This window comes from Opisthocomus hoazin, chromosome 1, assembly GCF_030867145.1.
Source record: "Opisthocomus hoazin isolate bOpiHoa1 chromosome 1, bOpiHoa1.hap1, whole genome shotgun sequence".
NCBI lineage: Eukaryota > Metazoa > Chordata > Aves > Opisthocomiformes > Opisthocomidae > Opisthocomus > Opisthocomus hoazin.
The window spans coordinates 64280413-64307204 of record NC_134414.1 but is presented as its reverse complement, the minus strand read 5'-3'; the positions used below and the strand labels follow the sequence as shown (position 1 = coordinate 64307204).

Genomic DNA, 26792 nt, shown 5'->3' with positions numbered 1-26792 from the left:
GCACCAGAACCAGCACAGTCAACCAGGCTTGTTAAACCTGAAATACAACAAGGCTTTAGCAGACATCTAATAGCAGCCTTCTGGTAAAGAGGAGTTTACTAAGACAATGGAGCCAAGTTCTTTATTGTAGTGCACAGCAGAAAAATAAGACAGTGGTCATAAACTGAAGTGGGGAGTTTCCAGCTGGAAGCAAGGAAAACAACTGGAAAGAACTGAGAAACCCGGGAGGCTGTGGAATCTCAATGCAACACCCAACTGGGAAGAGCTCTAAGCAAACCAGCTTCAAATCCAGGGCTGATCACATTCCAAGGGTAAAGCTGGATGAGATGATGTCCCCAATTCCCTTCATCTGTAAGGGGAAGAACAGCATGTCTTTAAAGGTTCCCCTCCCTACAGTACATTCATTCACACTGAAGTATAAAGTTGTACAAAAGCATTTATTGATCATGCCACAAGCTTTCTTGTGCTTGTCTGAAGCGAGATAGCCCATGCCAACTTTCTGCCTCCAGCTCCAAAATAAGCATTGCTGCTTTAATTAAAACAACCACTTTCTTTGGAGGCAGTCAGACATTAATAAAAGACTACAATCATTATGTAATATTTCAGTTTCCAATATCAGGAAACAGTAAAAGAAAATAGTCTTTTCTTGTCAAGGCCAGAATTAGAAAGGCCATCTAGTTAAAAACAGATGTTTGATAACCATTATTAGTACAGTAGAATTCCTCTAAAACCATGACTGGTAGGTTAAGTAACCAATAAATACTCAAATGTTGTTTGATTTTACACACAAAACCAATATCCATTGCTTCAGCTTGAATCCAAATTTTAAAAAAATTAAAAACGATCTAGTCACAGCAATTTACATATGTTTACACATGTAGCTGGCATGGAAATCTGTGGTTAAAAAACCACACCAGTTTTTAGCAAACAGTGTTCTTCACTCATCCCGTTGACTCCTTCCCCTTACCTGAACACTTCTACAGCACATACCTGTGCAGGACAGACCAAAGACACCAAACCCGTACGCTCCCATTTTTGCGGAGCAGTCTGACAGGCCAAATGCACTGCTTTGTGAAGATAATAAAACTCACTGTACAAGTTTGTAATAGGGGATGTTGTTCTTTTTTAAAGCATTATCCTCTCATACTGCACACTTCAGATTTCCTTTGCCTCAGGAGGTGGGGGATTCAGAATGATTTGTTACATATTACTCCAACTTCTTCCAGTTCCACTGCTTATTCCTTCAGAGCCACTGGAAGATTATAACATCAAGGAAAAAAAAAACTTCAACAGATGTTTCTGAAGGAAAGTGGGAAACTTCAGAAAATAATTGCAGACTACAAAAACAAATTTGCTAGCAGTTCTCCCACACATCCTGTTGTACCAGCCCAATGAAGAGCAACAACTGTGGAACAGTGGAAATAAACACAGCATGGTACCACAGGACCACAGAAGAGAAATTACAAGGGATTCCTGGAATTTGAGAGCAGATGTTTGACTTCAGTTCATAAAATTTGCATAAGCACCAAGAAAGAATTTAAGTAACAGAAAAATTTATATTTTCCTATTATAAGTTAAAAGGCAAAATCTTTCATCTCTCTAAATCTCTGTTGCTGGAAGCTGCCTTGTTGAAAGCTTTCTATACAGATACTCACTAAGCATGCAAGATTTTAGTATCTAGGAAAAGTCACAGAAGTTGAGACAACTGAGGGTGGGGAAGTGGGGGAGGCAAAATTAGGACAAAGCTTCAGATTTCTCAAAAGGGAATTCTTAGAAGATAATTCAGTACAAATTTACAACTTCGAGGTTATCAAGTTCGCAGCTGAAACTACTAGAGAAACTAATTTGTCTGCAAATCCACAGAGTTTAAAACAAGGGCTAGCAGTTCCTGCATGATGACCTCCGATACTGAACCTACATGGCAGTAAGTATCCTTGTGTGCAAAGATCCATCACAATCTCTGCCAGAAAATTTAAATCTGATCGTTGGGGAGAGGACAAGGGCCTCACGTGAACTCCTTTTCAGAGCTGCCAGCTGGCCATTTCAGGTCATGAAGCCTAGACTTCGTTACAATTGTTATAAGCGTACTGAAAGCAAGAGAGCCTTCAGTTTCTCCACAACTGAAGGAGGAATGAATCAGAAAATTTCTAGATATTCAGATACCTACTCTAGTCATGTTTTCTTGTGCTTCATAATTAACTTTGTGTTGCGTATATTTGGAAAGCACTTTCAGACCAGGCTCTGTGGGATGCCAACACAGAGGTTCTTCACAGAGAAGACCAGAGCTGGGATGATCAGACACACTAAAACAGAAGTACGTTCAGATACATACTGCAGCAGAACTTTCTCAGGCTGGGAAGAACCTTCAAACCTGAATTCAGTGGAAACCTGCACTTCATTTTCAACATTATTTCAAGTGGGTATCTAGTATGTGAAGAAAGGGCATCCTAAATTCAATTTAACCAAACCAAGTGACTAGGGATTACATCAGAGTCAAAATAGGGTTATTTTAGCTTCAGATATGGGTTAGTGGCTTGAACTGTACACAAAATTCCACACTAGAACTTGACTGAAATTCAGAGAAAAAGCAATAGAAGTGAGATTTAGGAGGTATTTACATCTGAAGAAATACAATAGCAGCCCTCCCCAGATAAAGAGGCAAGTGGCAAAACAGCAGCCATCCACAGTTACAGGCCCATGAAGAGCTATTTCAAGGAAAAAAAAAAATTCTAACAGTGGTAAAACTATTTAATTATTTCTAGTTAGAAATACCAGCTGAAAGTTACAGAAGTCTTAGTTATAGCTGGAATATCATCATAATATTTAGAGGATCTAACAAAATTTTCATTATTTGGCATATTTAAGAGATTGTGAAAAATAAAGCACCAGTAAGTTACCACAAGTGAATAATTATGTAACAGCAGCAATTAAGTCTTTCAGATAGGTCTTTTCCATTTCCAGTAACTCTTTCCATGTCACCACACAATATATTTAAGCTTTCTTTTAATATTATGCATAGACAGCCAGTTAAGCAAGAAAAGTTTTCAAGTATCCTGAAAATGCAAATGCATGTTTCAAATAAAATTAATTTATATAAGGCTTTTTTTTGAGATAGCATTTGAAATTAATCCCATGTGACAAAACCAAAGCAAGTTTACAAATCAAGATGTTATCAACAATTCTTCATACTTGTCATGCATCTATGAACCCTGAAATACAAAAGGCCATTCAGATACTGGGTTCTCAGAGTCTACCAATAGCTGAAAATCAGTTTATTTTTAGGATTACATGGATTTGGATGCAGCAAGGTAATACATGAAGTCAACAACTTTTCATGCACTATTAAAACTATCAGATACATTGTTTTGTCAATAACAAGTTGACTCACCTTCAAAACAGTCGGATGTTCTTCAGACACAAAAAGGAACAATCTTCGTTCATAACGCAATTAATGGACATGTACAACAAGTCTTTTACAGCCGTGTAGGTATTTAAGACAGACTATAAGATAAACCCACATGCTCTATTTCATATGTAAGTTTGTTATTTCATAAGTAAATTTGTTTCTATTTTCAGTTCTCAATCTCATCTTCCTGCAACAAGTATTTTGCCAATTTAATTTTGCCTTCACTGCTGTCTACCCGTAAATGTTAAAATAAGCATTTCTCCTTGATCTAAGACCAATAACTAGTGCTGATCTGTTAGTCTAGGTGTTCTTTTTCTTAGAACTTTTTAGATATTACTCTATAAAATTACACGGTAAAGACCAGGCTTGGATAACTAACCAAAAGGATTATTATAAGAGCACCACTAGCAAATTACAAGGAGCTGAATGGTATTTCAAAGGCTTTCCACAAATAAGTCAAGCATCTCTAACATCACTAAATATCACTGGGTCGAAGTAATATCACTAAATTAATTTTGTATGCAAATGTACAAAAAAGAACATCCCTAGCTGGCTTCTGTGGATACCAATCAGCTCTATCAGGTGACTTTCTAAACAATAACCACAACATTTCTCCAAAACAAATTAGCAATCATGATTTTTAGATCCAGTTTTCGATTTTTAAACAGTTACTTTTATCAAGCTCCTTTGCTCCTTTCTGAGCAAAACAAGAAATGAATGCCTTCCTTTCAAGTCCAACAGATGCAACTGCTGCCTGAACAAGATCAAGGCAGTAATTCTGGATTCTAAAGCAGTGGGAACAAAGTATCCTTGTACAAAAGCAGATTATTCTAGCTCTTCATTCCAATGCGCAAAACCTTATTTTCCTATTTAGATTTGAATATAAATGGGCTAGAGGTAGCAAGGTACAGAAAAAAACCCCCACGTTTCCTTTAAATCTAAAGTGTAACTGCTAGCCATTCACTGTTCTTTTTCCCAGCTTTAAGGTTTTGACAAACCAAAATTAATAGGGAACACAGAATGACAGGGAAATCTTGCAGGTGACTAAATTCAACTAATGACGTTTGAGTCATACTTTGAGTTGATTCCAGCATAAGCGCTGCTCTCTTCACGCGGAAAGGAAAACGTTTAGAAAGTTATCTAATTTTGGATCAAACGGGCTTTTTGTTACAAGTCTTTGAAAAATCCCAAAACGTGTTTTTCCGTAACATCAGTGGCACGCTGAAACCAGGCTCCTCACTGCCAGAGTATCAGCACAGAATGGGTTGTAAAACTTCTCCAGTCAATAACAAAGCATCTTGAAGTGTTCAGGATTCAGACAGCCACTAAGAGACACGAAAATGTCTGTGTGTTTAAACAAACATTGTTTCAAACAGGCAAAAGCACAATAATTTGTTGAGACAAATATTTTAAACACAGAAGTATGCTATTTATTGGAGCACATTCTGGAAACACCGTATGTGTTTCCACACATGGGTAATCAGTCTCACCAACTTGAACAGAACTAATGGCATGCATTAATCTTTGAGAATCAGGGCCAGTAAGTATTCCACCTCACACACAGACAATTAATACATCAGCATTCTGAAAGGCATACAGCAAAATGTTATTTAGTCTGTCACTGGACTAAAGGCAGTTCTTGGTGTTGATTTTTTACTCAAATTAATGGACCATGTTTTGTAAGGTTTAGACAAAAAATAACTTTAAATAGACACATGCAAACTCCCAAAGTACACCACTCGCTATAGGAAAGAGAGAAAACCAAATAATATCCTATTTCTCCATTTAACATTTCATATCTGCTCAACTGTCAGCTCACAGTGGCTTAATAGGACTTTGGTAACTGCAGCATTCATCAAGGCAAGCTTTTGGACAGCATCTCACCTGGTCTCTTCATCATCCCAAGCGATTCTCATGCCTTTCCCACCACCACCTGCTGAGGCCTTGATCATGACAGGGTAGCCTAACAGCGGGGAACAATTAGACAGAAGTTCAAACTTTGTTCAGTTGCTCAGAGGAACATGACAACTGACCACATGTCCAATAATGTCAGTAGACAATAACTTCGTTTATTAAAATGCTTTGTTTGGAGGGAGAGGAGAGATTTTTCTTTTCAAGACTTAGCTGTCAGTGCAGTGATTTCTGAAGTCAAGAAAGGTTGTCTTCATCTCATTGATACCAAAAAAGCACTTAATGAATTATTCCCAAGTAACAAAGTGATTTATGAATAAAGGCACTTGACCTTTTTAAGCTTACATTTCTTTAGAAACAAAATTTTGTTCCTTTGTTATTGCTGAAATCAGCTATAGCTGTGATAACATTTTTCAAAAAAAATTACTAGCAAAAATAAACAGGAGATCTTCATAAACTATTAGTCAAGAGATTCAGTAAACAAACCTGTATCTTATCAACACTTCTGGTGTAGTACATTTTAAATAACAGAGCACCTCAAGAGCTGTGCTGCTCAGGTATTATGTAATAGGATCACAGAAAACAGATTACACTTTGGGGAAAATCCTTTTTTATTGTAAAAAAAAAACCTGACATGTAGTAAGAAAAAAAAATGAGCAGCATAAATCTGATGGCATTGTGTATATACCATTGTGTGGTAATATTTTACTCTCAGAACTAGATACCTCAATATGGTATGAGTCAGGACCTTATTTTTCTGAAAGCTAGAAAAGTACAGTAACAAAGTATACAATTTAAAAGTAGATTTAGTAATGATTGTTTATCTTGTAGTATAATATTTTAATTCAAAGCAACTTCCTAAAACAAGTTCTTATTCATATCAGTGAACTTCTTTCTCCCACATCAATGCATAGAAATTTGAAAATTAAGGATCTAATTAGATAGTGTTTGAAATTTCTAGAATAGCAGAAAATTCTTCAAGCCCTTGGTCTCCAGTATGTTTAATGAAAATCATAACATTAAGCCAAATATCAGACCAGCTGATATTGTCTGGCAAGAAGAATCCATCAATCCTCGCAAACTGAAGACACATTCTATAAAAGGCTTTGAACTGGGGACAGAAAGGGACATTTGAATATGGTTTGCAATAGAAATTGTCAAGTCTGCTATCATATGTGTAACTAACATTTACAGTTTCTTTCTGGAATGTAGATCTACTCTTGCTCTGTCAAGTGACAGTGATACAGTAAGCCCAACTCCTCCCCAGAGTCATTTGACTGAAAGGAGATTCAGGAGAAGATAATCAAAACCAGCAAGATCTGGAAAACCTTTTGCTTAAGAAGATTGAAGTGGACAAAAAAAAAGGCATGATACAAACATAAGAAACAGTAGTGTTGATTGGAAGGCAGAAAAGCAGCAACAGTACAAGAGAACATTAAATGCACAAAGAAATAGCAAAAATCAATAAAATAGTTTCCAACATAACATGTTATTAGACTGTGAAACCCCGTGCTACAGAGCATTCACGTGGCTGAAAGCTGCAGAAAGGTAACAGATAAGCATATGTGGAGGACAAATCAAGTTCCTACAGGCAGGAATGACCAAGAGGCTATAAAACTTCATGCTTTAGAGTCTAAAGTAATCTCTAGCAACCAGGTATCAGGGTAAGACCAAACAGGGCCATGCAAATAAGCTCACTAGAGTCTCTCTTACATTTTCCTGTGAAATGTGACGCTGCCCAGAGGGGTATGGGATAAGTCAGAGTTCAATCCAGAACTATACTAAGTATTTTCAAGCCCTCTACGATCCCAGAGATAAAATGGCATGTGCAAAATAATAGATTGTGTGCAGTGAAGAGTGAAGTTCAGCTCATTTTCATGAAATGCAGTAAGCACAATACCTACACAAGTACAATTTATCCATGCCGTAGCTGCTTTTCCAGATCCCTGGCAACTGCCAGGATCGTAGATGTGTCACTGGCTATCTTCAGACAAAGCAAAAAGCACACCTGGTATGATTTTCATGCAAGAAATGAGAATTAAGTGGGTAACACTAATGAACTTACACCTCTGGCAACACTATCACCAGCTGGAGACTCTCTCCAACTCAAGAGGCTGCAAGCCTGAAATTCTGAAATAAGCATTGTTTTAAGCCTTATTATGGCAAACTTACTATGGCAATTTCCATCTCCTAATCTATCTTATTCAGTGTTACATATACTTGAAAAATTCATCATCAATTATGCTAACAATTTATGTCTAACAATATCAGTCTCTTGAATGGCTTGCTGATTTTAATTCTGTAAGCAGAGTCTAGTCCTAATTTACTGTTCTTTCGTTTCAACAGCAAAATAGGCATGTTGGCTGTGTGCCTTGGTGAGTCTTTGTAAGCTACAGAATATAAGAGTTCATATATCAAACTCACATGGTTAAATTATCAGACAGGATACATCAGTTACTGGTATCACTCACCAAGCGTAGGACCACTTTGCTTCCCCCCCCTTTTACATATGCATACTTGCATGCAAGGCAGTTAAAGATTCCAGAGAGCCACAATATAGTTTTAAAAAAAAAAAAAAAATCAGCGAGGTCTCTTTTGAAAACATACATACAGCTTTTTAGATTGAGAAGGAAAAAAATCTTTCCAACAGACCTGTACAAGTTAGGATGACGATTACCCAGTCCTCCCAAAATAAGAGGACTTGAACTTCTGCTCAAACATGCCTGTACAGACTACTTGCTCTCTGGAGCACTGAGCTAAGCTAAATAGCAGTTCTTTGGCCAGTACTGAAGCACTGGTATTGAACTTCTGTGCTAAGAAGGCTTTGTAGAATCTAAGTTTTGCACATGTGTTGGGTACAGGATGCTGGGATCAGGATCATCATTCTCCTAACCACTTTTGCGCTGTTCAGCAGCAATCAAAATTGCTGAAGTATCCTTACATGGATTGGTTGATTTAGTTGTGGGAAGGGAGAGGCATTCAAACAATTTCTAATAGCATTTATAAGGATCCATGACAACAGCAATGAAGAGTCTCACAAAACAGACACGTTTTTGAGTAGGTGTTAGGTTTTCAACCCTTCCCTCAAATTAGGTGCCAATTTACGTAAAATTAAAATTGCATGCACAAATTAAAACTCTTCTACTATAGTTTTACATTCTTGTGACATCTGAAGAATCTAAAAAGGTCTTACAAGGCAAGAAGGTAAAAAGCTGTCAAATTTGAAGACCATCAGGCATACTTTTGCCGTTAAATATGTATTACTGAGGTAGGACTGGTTTGTTTCCATGGCTGTTGCTATTCTGAGAATGTGAATGATACAAAGAGTAAACAAACTTCTGGTGTCCCACAGCTGTTAGATCCTGCCCCTTGCCACCACGGTTTTAAGTGTTATTTAACCATTTTTATGAAGTTGCAGGTAGTAGACCACAGAATGCATTGTGCAATATCAGTTTCAGCAATACTGCATGGGGCATTACCAGATTCTTTTCAATATCCATTACTGAAAAGCTAGTAGTAACTAAACCCATGTCAAAAGACACCTAACAAAAACATGGTTTTCACCTCTTCAGTTTTGTATAGGATTTCATTTAGTTTAGTTTAGAAGTGCCTGCACTTCATAGTTGTTCAATCCTTTCAAACTGAAAAGTAAAACTTTCTGGAGTTTCATCAATGCTTCAGGAATCAAGAAGCCAGCAGCTCTTATGTACAACTTACAAACAGATTTAAAAGTAGCATGGGAAAAGAGCTAACGTCATTAAGCACTAGAGAAAGGACCAAAAGAGAAGAACAGCCTACTCGGACTATTAGAGAAAGGAGCCTATACAGCAATTTGTGCCTGAACTTCTTCCAGTTCCCGATTTAGCCTACTATCTCTGTCACATTCTCTCAACAACTTGGGAGAGCACATCCCAAATGAGGGGCAAAGTGTAGGTTTTACTCCCATACTTACAAAATTTATATCCATAAATAATAGTCACCAAAACAGGTAAAGGCAGTGTCCCAACCCTGAAGTGCCATGCTCCACTACTACTGGAGACAGAACATAGCAGGGAGAAGCAGGAAAAAAAGCAGGCAGCAAGAGAACATGACAGTGTTTTAGAGTTTTAAGCACTGACCCACAATTAAGTTTTTTTCCTTTTCTTATGATTACTTAAGCATTCTTGGAAGACTGAGGCTCTGCATAAGTGAAATTAAAAACAACCTGAAATTATTCAACTGCATATCAAAGACCTTACATATTAGGACAAATGCATTATATGCATAAGACCCTTTAATTTCATCCTATTTTAGATCCTTTGAAATTACAAATAATTGGGTTTTATTCTGATCAGTGGTCATGACTGGACAGAAGCTTAACCAAACTGATCAACTTCTGAAAATATGGGTGGGGAAAAAAGCCAGAAAGAACATTTTTCTTTCACTATATGGCACAGCACAAGCCTTTTTTGTCTCAAATATTTGCCACCTAGATAAAGCACCACCCAGCTGTCTGTAATTGACTTTAATATCTACAGATTTAAGACTGCCTTGATATAATGACCTCCAAAGTGCTACCAATATCAAAGACAGGAACCAGTCAACAGAACACCAGAAGAACTCAGAAGAAAATTAGGCACGAATACATTTTAAAGGGTATCTGCGAAGCCACTGCATGTCTTCCAACTTACATTAATCAAAACTGCTTTAAAAATACTGAACTGAAATAAAATCATAATACTATGCCTTTAAGGACTAAAACCAATTTTATTTACAGTTCTCCTCCGACTGTTCCAAATTTTGTTGATAACCTCTTCCTTTTGTTTCTGCTCCCACGACAGTGATCAGCAATCATTTGATTTCCCAACAGAGACATAAAGGCTGACTCACAGAAATGCTGACTTCAATTGTGTCAACCTAAAAGCCAGCCAAGCCTGCACTGAGGGTTCTCAGGGCAGTTAACCAGTGCAGGGTAAAAACCCTAACTTAAACTCTAAGTGGCAGGGCATTACACTGATGAAAAGTAATATGCAGCAGCGCAAGTCCCAGTTTCTATTTGAGAAATATAAACCTGAGAACACAAGGTACAGCCATAGCTTTTGACACAGGTGAGATGTATTTGCCATTAGATCAGTAAGAAAGGCTTCAAATGCAGATACATCCTTTGAATTACATATCTGTGAACCTAAATAGCTTCTCATGGCTACTCTCTCAAAATGAAAATGCAAAAAAAATCCCAAGAAAAATCTCTTATTGCATTAGATTCTTCTTCTAGAAAGCGTTTAAGAACGTGTGTAATTTCAAGCATATGGTTAAATATTTTCCCTAATATTAAGCCTTAGTAAATAAAAGCCAAAACTCATTAAACATATATTACACTTAACCTTCACCAAAATGAGTCCCAGACAGTTTGCTGGTTGCTCTTTTCACCATTTTGAAAGATATTCAGAAGCTGAATAGCAACTTTATTCCAGAAAGCACAGAAGAAAGGCTGGTGGTCTGGATGATATTCAAGTTAACTGCAGTCCACACAGTGATGAAGAATGAAGATCGTAACATCACTAGTGTCAGTCTCCATACACAGATAAACGTACCATGCCTAACTTTTGACTATCATGTCCAGTTGTAGATATACCTGGAAATAACTCCTTTAGTGAACTACTCATGACTGCATATTACATGCATTCCACAAATCATGGCTGCACTTGTTGTGTAAAGTCCAGTTTGTAAAACTAAAATGTTATGATTTAAGAGACAGCGCGTTGATGCCTAGATTCTTCCAGTCCTATAGGCAACAGGGAACTTAAACACTATTAAAACGTTATTTGTTCTATAGGGATTACTTATTACACATTCAATTTAGTCAACCACGTCTGCTGAGAGGCACACAAATCCCACCATAGCTAATTTAAGAACTTACCAATTTCCCTTGCAATTCTGACAGCTTCATCTGCATCCTGTAAAAGCAGGAAATGAGACCCAACGTTAATCCCATCAGCCATTGCACCGTGTCCTGAGGGCAGTCATATATTGCACTACTGTCTCCTCTGATTCATTTAATGTTTGATTTTACAACCTTCTGACCCTTTTCAGCCAGAGGAATGTAAAATTAATACCATAAGTGGAATGTAAATTCTACCTCATCATTAGTATACTGAGAAACTCAAAGCAAGGAGGAATCAGCTGACAGGAAACACAACCAGGATCGCAGAAAGATTTTCTGCAGTTGCAGGAATTTAATGCTAGAATTTAGAAGTTTACAATCAATAATGGACCATAAATCAGATCGTTAAAGTTTGTCCACAGCCAGCTTGTTTCTGGCCTCGCAGGTATTTCTCCTGTTTTCCTGGCTGTTGTCAGCAGGGGGAGTTGATTCTCTATTGTTTGGGAGTGATTCGGGTTCAGAAAAAAATCTTTCAGAACTTCTTTAAAGACAAACTGGTTGTGTCTGCTGAAGAAAGAACACAAGCACTTCACTTTTGTCAGTTTTTCATTCTAAAGACAGAATGAACCTTAAATGCATCATTTTAAACTGTGTCTGAAATGAGAAGATTCACGTAATTGTTCCCATTTAAGAGTCCCCACGTGACTAGCGTATGGCAATTAGAAAAATCCTTTTGTTGATGCACCTATTGCTCCAGCTTACTCATACTACTATAGCTCGGGAGAGAAAAAAAGTACTAGGAAACCCAGAGAATAAAAAACAAAATACTCGAACTGCTTACTTGTTCATAACCAAATCTCTTCTGCCGTAGTTAATTCCAGCTTCTTCTACTACTACAAATATATTGCCTTTATACAATACTAGAAAGGAAAAGGGTTAACTAACCTACGGTGACATGGGTGAAGTTTGAAAATTCCATCTAAATTTGCTGATATTTATACTATTCCATGACATGCATTAAAAAATTTGTATGGAAGGCAGTAATGTCTGGAAACCACCAGCTGCTAAGTGTGTCTGAAACTATGGGGGCTGACTTATGAACATTAAAATGAAACCTGATATTTTTAAAGCTTTCAAGGCAATCCATTTTAAAAGCACCCAGGTCAGAACTTTAAAAAAATACAGAAGAAATGTTCATACCTGGTTCATTTATGTCCGATAATAAAACAAAATCCTCTTTAAAAGTCTTCAGTACCTAGTAACAGCCCCATGAAGAATAAGAGGGCTGGCAGGGGAAGTTGTCAGAAAATTTAATTTCCTTTCATTAGCTAGTCTGCTCCACAAATCGGTGCTTGTTAAGTTCAAAGCAGTCCTGAAAGCAACATCAGTTTTAAGTCTTTTTACTCCAGTCACATCTGTTAATGAGATTTTTCCAAATAACAATTGTTTTTAAGCCAAGAGATAAATCTAGCAAAAAAAACTTCCCCCTCCCCCAAAAAAATTAAAAAAAAAAAAAAAATCAGGGTTTACTGTTTTATTACACCTTGCTGCTTTCCGTGACCCTGCACCCTCCAAATTTCAGCTTAAAGGGATAAAATGCATGAAAAGGGTCATTTAAGAATGTTAGTGGTTTCCACACATTGAGTTTGAAGGTTCTTTGTTCCTGCCTGTGACAGTTATGCGAGAATACTTCCCCTTAATAGCCTCTCTGTCAGGAAGTGTTAAACCTGCCAAATGCAGACAATTAGAGCCTCTTGAACAAAATGCAGGAAGAGTGATGACTGATGAAGAGCCACGATTATAGTCGAGAAGGAAACTTTTACATTTCTTTTCTCTTGCAAATTCACTCATATATTTGCAAAATAGAATTAAGAGGGGAGGAAACAAACAGGGTAATTTTTTTTTTTTTTTTTCACTTAGTTACCTGCAAACAAGTGGCTAACTGATACATGGCAGTCAACAGGAAGACAAGCCGCTAATCATTACAGGGGAACTTTTCGCTGCCACTGTATTTTTATACATGCATACAACAACTTTAAGTAATAAGCGGCATCATTTCAGCAGCACTAATTGTCTCAGTACTGGCTTGAACAGACTGAAGTCATCTGCCCAGCACAGTTATTAGTTTACACTGTTTCAACATCTGTGTTTCTTTTACAGTTCTAATACATTAGAACCCAAACTCTAAGTTACAAAAAAGAAAAAAAAAAATCTATGTATATTCAAATTATTCAGCCTTCAAAGAGGGTTTCTGAAACAGAAAACAAAAATATGCCGTGCTTTAAAGAGAAAAGCTAATAAACAAAAAATTAATAAACAACTGACATACTGAAATCTCTGGTAAGTCTTTTGATCTTTTTCCCAAACAAAGTACATGTTTAGTATCGTACATTTCACTTGCAGATTACACAAATACAGCAGCAGTTTGAGTACTCATAAAAAGTTAGGACAGTTATTTTAGATTTTTGGTGCAAAGAACTTATGATACACAACACCTACTATAGAGGGGCAAAAAACTGATAACACACAAGTCCGTATGTGCAAAATGCACAAAACCACACTGCTACTAAAAGTCTTTTGAATTATTTTTTAAAAGCAAAAGCCCTCAATGATTTATTGCTGCTTCCTCCAAAAGCATATTAGCTACACTATCAAGACGTCTTCCCAAAATAAACTAGAGATTGTAAAGAAATATATAATTTTAGCACCACCTTTTATTGCACAAATAAAAATGTTCAAGTACCAGTACAAGTTTGTAAAAATCGTAAGTTATAAAATGATGTTGTAGTGTTTTCACAAATGGCTGATTTCATTAAGGTAAAAAGACATAAAATACTCATTTAGCATAAGAGTTTCTAAGCTCTTATTACATGTAAACGCCTCTCTGCAAGGTACCAGTAGGTGGAGACAAAAAGGCAAAACTATTCTGATGCAGAGGAATGCCAGGATAAAGCTGTTTAAGAGACTCCTAGAGCTGTAAAACGTTGTATTAATTATAGAAAACTACATAGTAGATTTCTTGGCTGATGGTGTCGGGCTTAGAGAACCTCCAGTTCATGTCTAGTCTCCAACCACCTCTCCAGCAATACAATGATCATTTAGTACCAGTGTCAATACCACAATGCAAGACTACAGCCAAAACAGATGCCTGAAACTTAAATACAGTAAATTCACAGCCTTGCTGAAAACCTTCAACATGTCTGCTGACGTCAGTGGAACGAAGTAGACACTCAAAAACATTAATCTTTTGGGTCTACATCCAGCTGTGTTCTACCAGCCATAAAACCAAAGTGGCTGTATGTGGTGAAACAACATAAAACTTCTTCCCTTGCCATTCCTTTGCCAGGTTTTCACTACAGCATCTCCTTATACTCATTACTCAGCCTTCACTTTCTTCTTGTCACTTCTTCCTCTTTACTCATCTCAGCTCTAACTTTAGAATAGCCATTGCTCACATGGACTAACACCACTCTTTTGATTAAGACTATTTACCACTACCTCTCCTAACCAGGCTTTAGGAAACAAATTTTAGAAACCAGAATCAGGTTCCTTAAATGTGTAGACTGGATAACCCTTGCCCCAGCCAACTGAGAAACTGAAGCAACGATGAGAAGAAAATCACTCTTGGTCAAACTACCCTCTCCACTCTCATGCCACATCTTTCCATTCTCAGTTTCATATTTGCTACAGCATTTACCTGTATGAGAATAGTTAGCTGTGTGTGTTATGCCAAGCATCCTGCTCTTCAGTCCTTTTAGGTTCCTAAGTATACTGTTGAAGGGCTTCCTTCTCTTAAATTTCTAATTCAATTTCTACTCACTGGTAATTTTTCTGCATGCAACTTCTCCAGGATATTACAGAAGCTTAGCAACTCCAGTGTCTACTAAGTGTAAGTGCTAAGCAACAAAAGAGGAGAAAAACACTTACACAGGTCCTTCACGAATAAAGGGTATCTGCAGCACTATTTAACAAGTGCTGGATAAAGACAACTCTTCAAGTAACAAAGATTTTCAGTGAAGTCCTGAGTTGAATAATGAAGCACTAGAAGTTGTTACTCTATGTTTGCTTTAACTATTCATCCACAAAGAACGCAAGCAACGGATCTTTCTTAACTTCTGGCATTGTCAGAGGCATGAATGCACTTTTCTTCCAGCTTTTATTAGACTTCACTATAAAAATGAAGCCACCTCTAATCAACTCAAATATCAAGTAGACATTTAACTCCTTCCTGGGACCTTTAAAAATTTTATTTCTCAAGAAAGAGAGCCCTCAAAAGTTTTGAAAGCTTCATAACTGACCAAAACAGACCTCCCACAGAACAGCAGAAATGCTATACAGTCTCCAGTTCCATGTGTGTTGCTCTTCTTGTTGTACCTGGTACCATGGAGCTTTGCCCTTCCTGTCTTTGTCTGAGTTGGCAAAGTAGTACATCAAGCTCTAACCAAAGATCAGGCATCCTGCATGATCTAATTACTTGGGTATTCATCCAAGCAAAAGACATTATCACAGGAAGGAGATCAGAGGACAAACACAGGCACATATTTAGATCCATAGCAAGGATGAGAATATCAATTATCAGAAGGTTTATTTCCTAGAACTGGTAACCAAAGGACTGATTAACCAAAAATTTTCATCTCCCCTTTCTGATGGAAACAACACTGGCAATGACTGTGGACTCTCTTTTTTTTCCTATTTGGTGGTTACAATGCAGGGTGTTTTTTTTTAATCTCCTGTTCTTTTTCATCAACACTCTTCAGATAATCAGAACTAGTGCAAGGCTGAGGTATGTGAAACTGATACGATATGGATATTTCAGGACTAAGCAACTACTGCATAGCTCCTTTCGATAGCTGAGGATGGGAGTTGTCAACTCAATCCTGCATTCCAGTTCACTTGGTGTTAACACTATCACTGCACATAGGTGATTGCCAACCAGATCGCTTACATTTATTAATTTTGTGTCAGGAACTTCAGATAATTGTCAAAAAACAGCACAATTAAAGGTCTTGGAAACCAGTGCAAACAGGTAAGTAGCCAGTTTCACTAGCTGTATGGCTGTTTATTAGCCACTATCCTACTTTGCCAGGTTTGTTTCTTTATATTAGCAGAGTAACCGACCCTTGCATAAGTTTTAACTCGATACAGCGATAAAACCAGCATTTTGAGTATTTGATTCTTCATTAGAAAAAGTTTTGTGGGGTTTAGATAACTAATGCAAAGTTATCTCCTAATTAGATGTTTTTCTAGAAGTTATTTTCTAGAAGTTATTTTCAGGATTTCTAGAAGAACATACAGGATATCAGACAGAACAGAGGATCTTGTGCTCAATAGCTGGCTGCTGTTTAATCTTATGAGCGCTAAGGGACCACACACACAAGCACTGCTAAAACACGCAACAAAAACCTGAAGCAATCCTGCATTCAACTTACCACTGCCAGACTTCAGCATTGCCACAAATGCCAGCCTAACACTCATATAGAGCCCTCGAGAAGAGAAACAACTCTTTGCACTTTTACCTGTTGCAGCACATCCCACTGCCAGGCATTACACACACCAGGCATTTCCATCACAAGTATTGAGAATTCTCTCGTGCATTTTGACCTCAGCTATTTCATTTTATCGTTCTCTCTCACTAGCCAAGTTCTCAAGGCATCCTCATTGGAACAGATAATTTTGTGGAGGCTTAGCCCCTTTGCACTCCATCCACCTTTCTCATTCACTAGGGCTTGGTTTTTTTCCTCCTAGCAGAGTTTAAAATCCAACTTAGCCGACAAGATACTGAACACCATTGCTCTGGTGTATGCTGCTCCTTAAAATACAGTCTGCATTCCATCAACATATTCAGTTGTTCCCAATCACCTTGACATTTACTATTTCATCATGTAAGACTTATGATGATCAGAGGGCAATATCAATTGTCATAAATAAAACCTGAAAAGCTTTCTCTTGAACTACGTTAAAGTGTGTTAAACTTTTCACTTTTTCATGCAATTCGAAGTTTTACTCAAATTTTATTTGAAGAAATCTAACTTTAATTGTCAAGAATAAAAAATTTCAACCCAGGAGGTAAACGTTTTATAATACACTTAAGTTTTAGGTGTATAAAATGAAGGTTTTAAAGGGGAAAAAAGTTATTTACCTACATTAACACAGTCAACATATTAAGACACACAGGAAAGTTTGAGAGCCCAGTACTTAATCATTATAGCAGAAAATAATCCAAAACATACTTTGTTTCACCTTATAAAATATAAAGCAACAGCCACAATATTTTTAGAAAACTACTGGAAATCATTCCTTTAAAACCCCAGAAGGGCACTAGCTGTAGATTCTGACAAAGAGCCACCAACTGCCCCCCACCCTCACCCCAAGTTTTGCAACACATGGAAATCTACACCATCAGCACAGACTGTAAAACGGAAACTCCATACCATGTAACAAATTTCACTGTTAACCTAGGGCTCTCAAGATCTTGGCCAACAAGAAGTAAAGACCTGAGTACAGACATGTGCAGATACTCAAATCCACACCTGATATTTAACACATTGACCTGCCTTCATGTTAACTTTAAAGCAAAACATTTTTAGAGACTCCATAGAAGCATTCCTTAATACATCATTCATTACGAAGGACTTGCTCTTCTTCTCCAAAACTCTCTTGCTAGTAAAAACATGTACCTCATTTTGAATTACATCTTCTTGAAAAAAGCTGAAATTATCATTACGTTCAGTGTCAGACCTTCAACAGGTATACTTCGATTCAGACACTGTTCCTACAGTGGGCAGACAGTAATTCAATGATTTCTCACCTTGACTACTCCATCAAAACCAGGGATCGTGTTGACCTTTGCATTCTTGGCTAACAATTTGCTTTCAATCTTGTCTCCCATAGCTTGAATAGCATGTGTGTCAGGTCCAATGAAGGTGACACCTTCTGATGCCTGCAAAGACAATGAAAATAGAAATATAGCAGACAAAACAAAAAAAAAAAAAACAGCTTTATACAGGTATTGTTACTATTTTTTTCTTTTTTTTGAACTAATTAATGAAATTATGTTTAGAAGACAGCGATCTGTGTATGTAACAACCTAGCAATATATAAGTAGCATTTCAGTCAGTTCATTAAAAATGTGTGTGACCTTGCGAAACTATGTCCACACACAGATTCAAAGCTCCTATAATTAGCATTTGTATAAATGAAAGCCAGGCCAAAGAAAAACAGCTGAAATTAGAAGTACTCCAGCTTGAAAGTTAGAAGCATCCCTTGAGAAGACAGAGGCTAGTTAACTCACCATTTAAATAACCACAAGTGATTTAGAAAGATGTGCTTGCTAAACCGTAATGCAGTTGAAAATTCCATTATGCATTCCTAAAACCAGACCTTGACGAAATATCAAAACGAAAGTGCAGTCTCTTGCTCAATATATTTAAAGATCTTGAAAATAAGGTAGTAAGTGAAATAATGTTTCCCCAATTATTTCAGGCAATTCTCTTCCAATACTAATGTGGAAATAGGTTAACATAAAATAATTGAATACTTTAACTGTAATACTTTAATACATAGGTAGAACACCAAATTGCATTTTCCCCCCTCCAGTTTCTCTATGCCAGCAATAGACTTCAGTGATCAAGTACACAGACGTTTTTTCAAACCTCTCCAGGGTCAGTACTATACAGAGCTAAAGGCAGCTCTATCAGAACTGTTTCACTGAAAGTTACTGAAGCATCAGTGAGTACGTGCATGTTTCAGGCAACTTAACGTCTTTTGTATTATAGGAAAACAACATCAAAAGAATTAGCATACTAGCCTTGCACATATTTTTCCAACTGTTTCATTCATTTTTTTCCCCCTCCAACTCTAAGACATCTGTAAAATGCTTAAAAACAACTTCTTTCCAGCTGATGGGCAGTTTACTTAATATCAACACTAACATAATGGCAAACATTCCATTTCTTGTATCAGAATTTGTGTCTTAATGTTTTTTTCTTTCTCAAATACACTTGTGCTGCACATGTTAGGGTTGCCAGATAGTTATAGTCACTAACAACAAAAAGTAATTTGCTGAAGCTTTATGTATTCATGAGATGGTAGTACATGGCCACAAAACAGACACAGGAAAAATATGTTTTTTAAGTTGGGGAACAATGTCCTCCTGCTTACGATCTTGTAAGAGCTGAGAGCTCCCAACGTGCTTGGGAGTCACTGTTTTCACTGTCAGCAGCTTCCTAGCAGGAAGAGTGTAATAGCAGAAGCTGTGTAGACAACTTCCCATCATCCCAGCTAACAGGGTGCTATAGATAACAGAGAAGAGACCAGATAAGTATTACAGACACACTAGGAAGCTGCGTGCAAAGACATTCAAAACAAATGCAGAGAGCATCAGTTCAGCTACATCAAAGGCTTGTTAGTTTCAACTCACAATGAACCATCTGGGTTTTTATCTCGGCCCACCTCTTCTGTACTACAGTAGGCTTATTAGCTCAGCAACTCAGTAATCGTCATTTGATGAATAGCTGTCTTAAAATCACTAGTTGGGAAGACTGCAATAGAAGGGAGGAGGAGTTACGAAGACCGACACGAGGATGTAGATCTATTAATATTATAGTGCCAAAGGATTTGAACCTTAAAGGTATTCACTTTTTAAAGGAGAAGGCAACCCAGAAGCAAGGAGTTGATGTTTGAAATCACAGTGACAAGAAGTTTGGAGCTGACCATTTCAGAAACAACAGTAGATTACAACCTGAAAACTGATACTTTATTCCCTCCTAACAAGTGGGTTTTAAATAGGTGCCTGCATACAACTGGAGGTAGGGTAGAGTTCCCTTCTGTCACCTGACTGCATTCCAATCCCAAAAAGCTTTGTGGAAGAGGTTCACTTACACACACTTTCTGCCATAACATTGGCATTTGCATCCTGATCAATGCCACTTCAAACTTCACCTTGTATTGTTTCCTCTCCCCACTCTCTTCTCAAAATCTGTCGTTAAAATCATGGTACCTCCAGATGTCATTGAGATAGTGGGTCCAAAACTTTTGCTGCCCTGACAGACTATCCAAGACTTCCAGCTTGCCATCCAACACTTCACTCTTACGATATTTTTCTTCCCCCTCTGACTTTTTTCTAGCAGAAAATACAAAAACCTTCATTCAAACTGGAGGTCACAGGAGAGGATGGGAATTACGTTCATGGCATCAGCAAGCACGCACCTTTCCAGTGAAAGGCACGTAGGGGACATCTTGCTTGACTTACTGTCTCCTCTCACTGACCTGTGGCATGGACCTTCAGGGTGCCCAGTTCATTCCCTGCTCCTGTCCAAGCACATAGTTGGATAAGAAGAGGAAAGCACCGTTCGGGAAAGGTTCGTGAACCACCTGAGAAGGAACACTCCAGGCCATTTCAAGAAATTAATCTGCTGCATCCAGTGTACTGGTTACATGAATCTTTTAGAGCTGTAATATTCTACATGAATACAACCAATACTACTTAGTAAAAACTACTAGACGATGTGCAGCAGATTCACATTACACTAATGCAAATATCACCTGATGCAACCTATATTTTTGTCTTTTTTTTAAATGTATACTTTTAATGTCCAGAATTTACAAACTGCACTTGTCTACACATGCACTTCTAACTGCTCTGAACCTTTGCACCTTACACAGAACTGCTCTTTGATTGTGAACAAGCAGCAGCTTAGTACCACCAGCTATTCCCCTACATGGTTAGTCACTTGGGGCAATCACCACATCCAGTTATTTCCCAGCAACAAAATATGAAACAAAATAGTTTAACTCAATGTGATATCACAAGATACCTGAAACCACATAATTCTGCATGCTGCAACGTCCATAAATCAAAAATAAGTTAACAAACCAAGTGGGATCCGCTGGTTTCCAGCCAACATGTCAAACCATCTCTTTCATAGTAAAGGTGTGCATTCTCTGATACGACTTGCAACTAACTTCAGCTAAGCTCACAGTAAAGACTTTGCCAGCTTAAGGCACTACTAGCCAAACTCTTGCAAGTCTTGCTACAATAATTTAAGTCCCCATCAGTCGAAGACACTTGCTCAAGCCCTCTGCCAAAGCTTCTCAGCTCATCACCAGAAACATGACCCAGCTTCTTCATTGCCAATACTCACATACAATGTACTAAACAACCCATTCAAAACTCTAGTGGCTGATACTGAAAATGTCAAAAATGGACCATAAGAAATAATGTGGTGGTAACATCTTCAGCTCCCACAAAGATTTATCAGCACTCATCCACTAGCATCCTTAGTGTATGAAGCACACAGAAGTGGTGAAACTGTGCAAGGAAAACTTCCAGTGCCTGATGACAGTCTGTCCACACACAGATTTGCCAGTGAAGCAGCAAGCACTAGGACCTCTGCTGCAGGGAACATCTCAAGTTTCACCATAAACATGCAGCAGCATTTTCTTCAGAAGCATACCTGTGAGACCTGCATATCACTGCTTACTTTGCATAATCAAAGGTACAGACAAACAATGAGGCATATTTTATAAAATAAAAAGTAATACATTCCACACCAAGAAAGTCAGTTCTTTCTTTGATTAAGGAGTACATACTGAAGAGTTTTCCCCAACAACCCTCTATTTTTGAGAGCAGCAATAGTGTTTTAATTGTAGTGCCATAAGAATCACAAGCAGTTCATTCTCTCTTCCCCCCCCCCCCCCCCCGCCTTTAAGCCAGACAAAAGCCTTATTCTACCCTCAGGGAATGTAGGACCCCAGCTATAGCAAAAACTAAACAATGTCAAAGTAGGACAAGCAAAGGCAAGATTTAGCAAATCTATTGAGGAAGTCTGTGGTTGCATGTGACCTCCACAGTTTGTCAACCATGTCTGACTGCTCTGGGAACAGAGTGGGCTAAAGGGACCTATGCTAGTGTAAATCGCCATACTCCCAACATTTGGAAAGGTCCTGTCCATCCGACAAACTCTTCTGGACCTGAGGTAACTGAAGGGACTGATCCTAGAAGAGGAGATTCTTTTGCATCTCCTGGAAATCATGAATGCCGAGATTCACAATTACTGTATTATACAGTCAGTAGTGGATTCAGCCTCAGTGACAGAATTAGCAGAACTAAACATAGAAAGCTTGAAGGAGGGAAAACTGCATAATAAACTTTTACACACAACCAGCTCCTCTGGCAACATACACTCTTCTGCGGGCTTACGAGTATGCGGCAAACCAGCCAACTCACTGCCAGGCCTCCCGGCGCTGCAGGAAATGACTGAGCGGTTCCAACCCAGCTTTAGACAAAACAAGCGATACTAAAACTTTTCCTCTGTCTTTTACCGCATTAGTTATGGACAATAAAAGACACTTTTTTGGTGTCCTCTCGAGCCAAGACATTTGAATCTGAACACAACAGCAGCTTAACATGAGCAGCTCCAACCAACAAGGGGGTACGCCGTGTACAAACACAGAGGTACCAAGAACCTGGTGTTTTCTCTTTCAGGATCATTTGGTGAGAGGATTCTTCCACTCACAGCACACTGATGTGGCAAAACACACTCCAAGTGCCCAGCTGCTTCCAGGTGCAAGAGCCCCTATAATTATCTTACCACACAGAAGCAATACCTGGTAATAATCCAGGCTTTGTGCTTGTTTGTTCTCTGGTACCTGAAACAGTTAGCTATAGGAAAATGCTTCCCCATCTCAGAGGAAGCAACGGCTGAAAGGACAGAGGTACCTCAGGAGCAATTGTAGCTGCTCTGCCTTGCTGAAAATAAACTTTCCTATCTAAATACCGAGCTGGTTTTAAACAAGCTCAGGAAATTTACAGGAGAAGCCAAATGATCTGTTGCCATACAGCAATCGGACTGTATGTTCTCAAACTCAGACTTACATTTGATGTCTTCAAGCCTACCCAAACTCAAGGTGCTACTTACTGGAAGTGACAGTAATTCACTCGGGAGAAAAGGGCTTTACCCCAGCACCGCTGGCTGGGTAGGCTCAGAACCTGCAGTCTGTCAGGAGCGACCAGAGGAGCAACTGAGCCAGCCTAGCCACTTTTCCCTCATTCTCTCTCCTTCCTCTCCTGCACACCCCTTCCCATAGTCCTGCCTTCTCTAGGACAGGCCCTGGCACTCCTCAGTTGACCTAGTTGACCAACCTGGTAGAGAATAGCTTAGGGGTTTTTTGTGAGAAGTGTTTTCGATTGCTTTCGTGAGTTAAAATTAGCTAACAGAGAAGCTTAACAGGCACTGGAGGAATGCCCACATGAGCTGCTGGAGCATACAACTGGGAACAAGAACCTTCTTTTGGGGGGAAGGTACATCCTCAAGCTCTTCGGTGTGCGGGGGGGGGCTGCATGCTGCCATATCAGCCTACTTTTGTGTTCAAGTCTGCATTTCTGTTTTAAGGGTTGTTTCAAAATAAAGGCTGTTGCTTCTCTGAATCACAGAATGGCTGAATTTGAAGCAAAGCCACTGCCTGAACCAGCTTTTTGGCATGTGCTGTCAAGTAGTGGAACAACTTTGGGGCAGAAGAGAAGCAGAAGCAAGAGTCTACTGCAGTGAGATAACAGCAAGATCAGCAAGCGTGGTAACAACTTACCACACTTACTCAAGAACTTACAGGTGAACAAGATTATAAAAGAAGGTCCACAGATAAGGACTACAGTAGAAACTTATCACAGGTCTGGTTTTCAAAGGAGTTTTGTCCCAGCCCTCAAGTTTTCTTCATAGGGTAATTTGGAAGAGGTTTCCACGAAATGCTTGCATGCAGTTGATGAATGCTTTCACTGTTGTACTGGGGAAGGACTGCCCTAATTTGTCTGCTCTCTTGACACAGCCAGTCAAGGAGGCAGATCCAATGGAGAAGGGAAGAGGCAGAAGCAGTCTCGTAATCACGAACAGTACTAGAGTTCCAGAACAACTGGAATCTTCCACAAATAGTCTCCCATCAACAGCAGGGACTCATAGCTCACCAGAAGGGAACGGACCTCTACATGCAGCTGCCTGCAGCCACGTACAAACCAAAGCACATAAGCAGCACAGCTCAAGGATCACTGGAATAGCTATCTGGCAAAAGGAAGGTCCAAGAGAGGTTTAAACAACTAGAAAATAACCAAGCAGAACAGAAAAATCCAGTTGAAGCAGCCAGATGAAACATCCAAAGACAGACAAGATTCAGGAGTCCTACCAGCAAAAAAAAAAAATTTAAAAAAAGCCACAACCACCAGGCACACTGACGTCTGTTGAAAGACGTGGGGACATAACAGATCATCTCTCAACACAAGACCTGCCCATTCAACACTGAGAAGGAATCTTACTAGGAAATATACTATAAGAATTGCCCACTCAATAACCTAGGAAATACTGAACTGGTAAAATGCTCTGCAACAGAATGTGGAGGTGAAAGAATGACCCAAAGCTTTCTGCTAGATGCAAAGCAACAACCTATCAGTTCAAAAAACTGGGCCCTGTTGCTGCTATTCTGAAGGCTCAGAATAAAGAACATAGGAGTGGCCAATGATCTGTCCAGGCATCAACCTGTAAATTTAGTATTAACAGAGAATTTCATTCCATGAAGACTTATTTTAAGCTGAAAAAGGCTTAAAAACAGCAATATGGCTAGGTGTTGCCATGGATCACCAAAAGTAGTAACTTGTTTAGAAAGAAATAAGCAGAACTTTTGAAGCTAAAAGATCTTAAGAATACGTACACACTTACCCACACACAAAAGAGAGAAAAGACAACACTTCCAGGAACAGTAGCATCCTTCATTAGAAGGAGTACTTAAAAAAACAAGCCACACTGAAGAAAAGCAAACTACAGCCTTCTGTACAGGTTTACGACAGAGCAGCGTAGCACTCCTTAGGTCAATACAGTATGTGATATAAGCAGATGGATAAATATGCTAAAGGGGCAAGGGCTCTTCTTCTCTAACTACACCTGCCTTTGGCTTCTGTAGTTCTTTCTGGAGGTCTGGCTTTGGTTTTGTTGGAGGATTTGGGAAGGAGATGGAGTATTACAATCACCTTGAGCTGCACAAGCAGCAGCAGGTAGACCATGATAGCAACTGGCCTAGGAAGTAAAAGGTTAATTGGCAATTGGGAAAGTGACAAAGACCCACACACCTTGCTAGAGGAAGGAGGTGGTGGTGAAAAACTGTACTGCCCAGCCTGTCAGACCTCATTGCTTCTTCCAAATTCTACTTCAAAATAAAAACTCACTGTTACTTAGCTCCAAAACACACTGCATTTTTAGGAGCCAGACACACCACACCAGCTGTGTCACCACCTGTGACACTATACTGTGCCATTTTAAATATCTGTACTCCCTGTCTGAAGTAGGGATGCACCCCCGAAGAAATGCTTTCAGTGTATCGCTTTCTCTTTAGAAAGGGAAAAGCTAGCAGAACGAAAATCCCTTACCTGAAATTGAATACAGCCTCAAGAAGTTTGTCTCACTTTTAAAACTGAAATTACAGATCACTAAAGCATTTTCACAACCACTACCCTAAGTAAGAAAAAAAGATGATTGCTGGGCAGCAATACTAAAAAAATGAAAACCAGAATACACTAATTTACTCGGAAATAAACTAACACAGATGCTAGTTTCCATGTTTAACCTCTGGAATGGAGAGGGAGGTGTGTTAACAAATTCCCTTTAAGCCATTATACTAAGAAATATCTCCAATTTATTTAATCCTGGTGTAAATCTGTTCACACTGGTCTCCAAAGTATAGTTTAAACTATGCAGAGCTATGAAAATACATTAATCAGTCACCATAAAACCACATACTATCTTTAAGTTCCACCAATACGACCAGTCAAACTTCTGAAGGACCAAACAAACACAGGCCTCCTCCAAGCCCCAATTGTGCCTTCTCTAAAAACAGAATGCAAGAACAGCATATCTCATATAGAGATATGCATAATTATTTTTATCAAAATGTTGTGTATGTATATTCAAATATTTGGGGGTGGGAAGAGAGAAATCAATCTATTAGACTACTCTAAAGCTCAGCTTCAGCAAAAGGTAAAGTTGCTGAAACAGTATTAACACAATCTAAGGCTACTTAACTCCACTGTCCCAAAAAAGCGTGCACCTTTCAGAAAACGTGCATGACCTCCTGCATAAACACCAGGGAGCAATAAATCTACATGGTCAGCCTCACCTTAAACACAAATGCTGCATAGAAAATAGCTTTTAAATAAACTTTAACGTCATCTCCTCTTTAATTCCACAGAAGTGGTAAGTTTACAAAATCAAAACTGTAAGAATCAGACTAATCTGTAGACGCCTTCCTTAACAAGATACAAGCTGTGAACTCATACTATCATAGAGTGTATCTACAAAGGGTAAATGTGCTTGTACTGATTTAATTCTGCATTTTAAAATTTAAAAAGTTTCATTAACCAAACATTTCATAGTGCATATTCTAAGTGGGGGAAAAACGGTATTCAGTTTTCAAGTCATATCTTTGCAAGTGAAAAGAAGCACAGAAGAAGCTTTTTCTGAGGACTCAAAGCTACAAGACACTGAGAGAAGAACAAGTCCCACCTCTGAGGCTCTATACTTACAAGTTCACTTTGGATCAGATCATCAAGCTGAAGTTTGACTTCATAATTTCACT

General features: G+C 38.5%; 1 protein-coding gene across 1 annotated transcript in view; it reads right to left on the bottom strand.

Moving 5' to 3' along the window:
* The window catches only part of PCCA (propionyl-CoA carboxylase subunit alpha), a 300689-nt gene that overhangs the window by 198005 nt on the left and 75892 nt on the right, over positions 1–26792 (bottom strand). The window contains exons 7-9 of the mRNA XM_075424221.1: positions 17989–18120; positions 11217–11253; positions 5291–5369 (exon numbers count right to left, since the gene is read on the bottom strand). Coding sequence (XP_075280336.1) covers positions 5291–5369; positions 11217–11253; positions 17989–18120 — 248 coding nt within the window. The remainder of the gene's footprint in view (positions 1–5290; positions 5370–11216; positions 11254–17988; positions 18121–26792) is intronic.